Here is a 5,548-nt window from a genome sequence, read left to right on the forward strand (position 1 = left end):
GTTTAATTTAATAAGCAGTAGGGAAAGGTATAAACTTTAAACTATAAATTTTTTAGTATATAAACCACAACAGGAATTGGGAATGACCATCAGTAATTAGAAATGCCCCGTTAGGGCTCTATTTAAAAAACAGGGAATCAGACTTTCTCTTGTTGGAATCTTCTAGGTATATGTGTTTCAGTGGCAGTAATTGATTCCCCTGTGGTAATGCTTGAGGGAATGACTGATTCTCTGTTTTGTAAATACCACCCTTAGATCATTGTCTCAAAAGCAAGAGTCCCAATCGTAATATTTACCTTCACCTCCTACCGGTATTACAGCAGCAACAATAAAACTAGCATTAGAATCCCCTTTATTACATAGGAGATAGAGGTGAAGGCAGTTCTTGCCCCACAATATGACCTAATTTTAAACATAAGGAATAATACTAATGATAAACTGGAGTTACAATCTGCATTTCCTGCACTGATGGAGGTCTTCATGACGATGGCCCAATGTGCAATACAGGCATTGGCTTGGATGTCCCTGTGTGTGACACTTACAATATTACTCCTTTTGTACCCCATATTGTTAAGGTATTCCTGGACTACATGTATTTGCCAGAACTGAGCATTATAGTGAATTGCCAAATATTTGGCAAATGGCTTTCCGCCACTGAGAAGCAGAAATCTCAGACAGTGCTAGCTATACACAAATCGGTAGCTTTACAGTCTTTTACTTTACATTTACCCAACACATATCCCAAACAAATGTATAAATAAACACAGAGAAAAAAATATTTTTGTATGACTTTACCCATATCACACATCGATAATGATGTACCCATTTGCAATCACAGGACATGTGTTGGTGGGAGGGCACCATGGGCAAGGTGTACCTAAGTGTTCCTGAGATATTGTAGGGTATTGTATGCAAACACATGCATATTGCAATCCCACCCAACACATCATTGTAGGGCGGGAAACCAATAACTCTGGAGGAAGCAGGCAGTTTGCAAACAATTAAGTTGTTGGCCACTTTCCCAGTTTTTTTTTCTATTTATACAGTACATGATAAAAGCTGCTAAAAAAGGAGAAATATACCTGCAAATGCATTTGAATTGAAGCTTCAGTATACAACTGTTGTTTACACACTGCAGTGTTTCAAATAAAATATTAATAGTGACTACTATAAGCAATAAAAATGTTCAGGTCACCACATTTGTCATAACAAAAAGTAGTTCATTTTATATACACTACAGGTGTTGCTTCTCTTTCGCTACAGAATGCAAGTTTACAAAGATGGAAGAAAATTAGTCTAAACAGTAACTTATGAACACTATTAAAATGCATGACCGTCATTGCCCCTCTAGTAACACAAAATATGGATCAGTAAAAAGCCAAATAGTCTGGTAAACTTTTTTTTAACCATTTCAAATATGGCCAAGGTGGCCTCTTATTTGTCACGTGGTGTTTCGGAAAACACGCCCAGACGGAGGTGACGTAGTGCCTCGCCTACAGATACTAGAGTTTGGGAGATTTTCTCCGTCAGTGAAGTGTTTGAGATGGAAGATGAGGTGTGTGAGTTTTTAAAGCAGAACCGAGAGACGGCGGAATGGCTGGAGAGTATTCGGGGGGATTGTGAGTCTGACAAGCTTTGGAAACACCGGAGAGAGTTTATTCTGCGGAACCTTACGGACTTCTGTGGGCCCGGTCAGACCCCTCCAGCGCTCCTCTCCAATCACCGGGGACTGGATCGCTTACTCGCCTACTCCATGGTGTGGACAAACCACGTGTTTACCGGCTGCCGGTATGTATGTGTGTACATGTGCTTGTGTCTATGGGCCGGGCAGCCACCTGATGACGCCACTCCGTGTCTGCAGTGCCCGGTGCTGGCTGTGCGGGGTTATGTCATGTCCTTCCCTGGGGAAGCATTGCATGCAAATACATTCTGGTATTGCCTCACCTCATCATACTTGTTACAATCTGATTGTACGATCAACATTACAACTTTGTACAGCAAGGCCTTGCGTGATTAGTAGCTTAGCCAATCACTGCAAAATATGGTAAGTGAATGGATGATCAGATTGTAATGTGTTTATCCCAAATAACAGGGGGCATGATAATAGTGATCTAAAATATTCAGCTCAGTCACCAGGCTGTAAGAATAAATGTGTACAGGTATTTACAGATGGAATGATTGTGTGTGCATCCTACAAATGGCTGGCTATGCAATTGGAATATTCAGTATTGTGTTTATAATTGTGCACACAACACTTGGCTTGTTGTAGGAGCCTTTCTTAGCTTGGTGGTCCCATCATAGAAATTATGGAAAGATAAAGGAAACCTATATTCATTACAAATGCTTGAAACCCAACTAAAGCCAGAGCAATGGTTGGTTGTGTTTTTTTAGAACTGAACTATTCCGAAACCTGTAGCTTTAAAAGACCACACATCTTTTATTTTACTGCAAACAGTAAACCTTCACCTACTTGCAATGACTACCCCCTTCATAATCTTTGCTGAAATGCTGGGAAATGTATGCTGGGATGTTTTGTTCTCCCTACTTTTGGGTGTCACATGCTTTGTCCTATGCAAGCACACTTTAGTATTATTAATAAACAGGATTTATATAGCGCCAACATAATATGCAGTGCTGTACATTAATAGGGGTTGCAAATGACAGACAGTGACACAAGAGTGAAGGACCCTGTCCCAAAGAGCTTACAATCTAGTAGATTTGGGCTATAATGAAGGTATTCTGACTACTAATTGGCTTCTTTACATTCACTGTTCAAAATGATTGATTTTAGAATTTTGTGTTTTTTTGGGGGTGGTTTGAAAAACAGTTTATAAAACTTTTCCATTCAAGTCTTTTGAATTAGATGACATGTATACTGTTCACTGCCAACAGAGACAAAACTGCACCACAATGTGTATAATATTTTCCAGTCTCCTAAGCTGGGTACTCACGTGCAATATTTGTTGTTGGAAAGGATCTTTCACGACTAACGACTGCACGATGCATGAACGAGCCCTGTACATAAAGCACCGTTCTGCTCTATTCAGAGGAGAGAGTGATGGAGCAGCACCCCGCTGCGTGCTCTCCCCCTTCACTTCTTTTACAATTGTTCGTCTGTAGATCCGCCAGGACGGTCGTTCGGACGATAGACAATGGGCGCTGTAAACACTCCAGATTCTCGTCCAGTATTGGCCCTGAGACGATTATCAGACGAGAAGCATTGGACGTATGTACAAAGCTTTAGTGTCCATAACAAGGTCAACACAGCTTTATAGGATACCTTACAGTAATTTTGCCATTGATGGAAAATCTGTTGCTTCCTTTTTGGCTGTCTCCATGTCCCATAACTCAAGAAAAACTTACTATCATTTATTGCAACATCAGGTTTGAGTCATATCCAAGTAATTTGCTTAGTGTTTTGGCACTCCCCGTGGAAAGGGTCAGTAATGTACTGTCAATGTTCTTGTACAACATGTACAGCATATATATCATTTATACACACAATTTAGATGCACTAGTCATTTTTTCTGTTTGCTTTGTACTTTGTATAGCTGGCTAAATGTTCAATGCCCACCTCCATGGGTGCTTTGTGGCAATGGAACCACTGCAGTTCAGCTCTCAAAGTCCTTAACTGCCATAAGCCCCAGAATATTATTGAAATGATTGGGAGAGGTTTTTTTTCTTTTTAACTCTAGGTGTTCAAAGGTGTGTACACCTGAATGTTAATATTTTTAGAAGCTGCATGCAGCATTTTTAGGTTAGACACCTATTCAGATTATGTACCATTGCCACTCACAGTGCATATACCCTTTGTATCTGTATAGTTTGGCCAGAGTTTTAGCACTTGTCGGTAGATCTTTGGATCTAAATATGTTTTCTGCCAAAAAGCTGGGCTGACATTTGTGTGGCCATCTTTTATTGACAAAACTAGAAAATGCTACACAAGAAGGACTCCTTAAAACAGGTTGCTGTTAATATGCTGATAAAGGTGTGACACTGGGAACTGAGAGGTGTGAGGCAAAACATAGAGGTGTGTTGGCCAGAGGAGAAAGGATGGTTAAGCTGGTGGCTATTTGAAGGCCCAGTCTGGTATATTGCTTTGTTATTATTTTTCATGCAAGTTGTGTGTTTGTTCCTTTGCTGATGACCACCTCAGAGTTGGATTTTCTTAATGAATTCAAATCATATTGGGTATTACTCTTGATATTAATAATTTTCTTACATATTCACTTCAGCAAACACTCATATATGCCTGTCAAAAATTCAACTAAGCATTTCTGGCCAGTAGTTGTAAAGAAGTGTCCAGAAACGGCAAACCGCATTTGTCTAGGCTTGGCCATAGTGTTGCTGATTTATTTATTTTTGTCTCTTTCTTAAATGCTTATTTATACTAAGAAAATGATTTAGAGCATCACAAACCTTTAAACAAACACATAAGTTACCATACTGTTCTGAGAAAGCTTTATAAAGTTAAGTATATGCTGTATATAGTTCTGTTGTGCTTAGTTTTGGTTATTTTTTTTTCAGCTACCCACCTCCTGTTATGGAAAAAGCCCTTAAAATGGCAGAAAATATAAAGATCACTGATGCTCCAGTCCACACAACACGCGATGAACTGGTTTCCAAGGTGAAGAAAAGTGGGATTACAAGTAGCAATGGTCAGCACCACATAGTTTTACACTTTAGGCATTTTCTTTACAATTCAGTGTGTTACTGTTTTTTCTGTTTCGCAGACTTTTTTTTAAATTTGCAAAGGCTTGCTTTAAATTTATCAATAGCTGCAAAATGCATATTTTATCAAATGTAATGTGTTTAATATGTGTGTTGTGTCTTTATTTTTGTATATGAGTATTCATTGGGCCGCCCGAAAAGTGTTTATTGCATGTTAGAAATGCAACTCAAGTTGTAGTTGTGAATGGAAATAAATAGATAACTTTTGTTGATCTGTCTTTCTAAAATACTTATTCACTGGCTTTATTACTTTCTGGTAATAGTATAATCGTATTAAAGCTAAGGCTAGGTAAACACGTGTAATTGTTCTGGTCCGATAATCGGCTCAGGGCCGATATTGCATGATAATCTGTACTGTGTACAGCGCTCGTCGTCCATCGTTTAAACAACCATCCAGGCAGATCCATGGACGACGAACGATCGTAATGGAAGTTCCGTTGTTCTCCCGCTCCCCTCTCAATAGAGCGGAATGTATGTACACCGCTCGTTCATGCATGGTGTAGTCGGAAAGGATTGTGAAAGATCATGTACACACGTGCTGTGTGTACATAGCCTAAAGAATCAGCACAACAGTTGAACAATAGTATTTTTAGAAAGGTCTATAATGACATCATGTTTATTTCTCGGAGCAGTCACCCCTTATTGGCAGTGAGGATTTCCCCTTCATTTTTTGTTGGTGACCATATACATGTCAGAAGTCTGTGCTGATGTGAAGGTAATACTGTAAATTTACAGTTAAAAAAAATGACCTTTCACAGTTTACTAGTGTTTGGATTACTGGTAAAATGTCTGGATCTTTCACACTTGTGCATTGCCA

The 5,548-nt window shown here is 39.2% G+C and overlaps 1 protein-coding gene across 2 annotated transcripts in view; it reads left to right on the forward strand.

The window, feature by feature from the left end:
* The first annotated feature begins 1,474 nt into the window (after positions 1 to 1,474).
* The window catches only part of CDKN2AIP (CDKN2A interacting protein), a 5,438-nt gene continuing 1,364 nt past the window's right edge, over positions 1,475 to 5,548 (forward strand). The window contains exons 1-2 of one of the 2 annotated variants that reach the window (XM_072406111.1): positions 1,475 to 1,788; positions 4,528 to 4,627. In XM_072406111.1, coding sequence (XP_072262212.1) covers positions 1,544 to 1,788; positions 4,528 to 4,627 — 345 coding nt within the window. In that variant the 5' untranslated portion in view covers positions 1,475 to 1,543. Of the gene's footprint in view, positions 1,789 to 4,527; positions 4,659 to 5,548 lie in introns of both variants that reach the window. The other variant, XM_072406110.1, reaches the window with a different exon arrangement.

This window comes from Pyxicephalus adspersus, chromosome 3 (genome assembly GCF_032062135.1).
Source record: "Pyxicephalus adspersus chromosome 3, UCB_Pads_2.0, whole genome shotgun sequence".
Classification (NCBI taxonomy): Eukaryota; Metazoa; Chordata; class Amphibia; order Anura; family Pyxicephalidae; genus Pyxicephalus; species Pyxicephalus adspersus.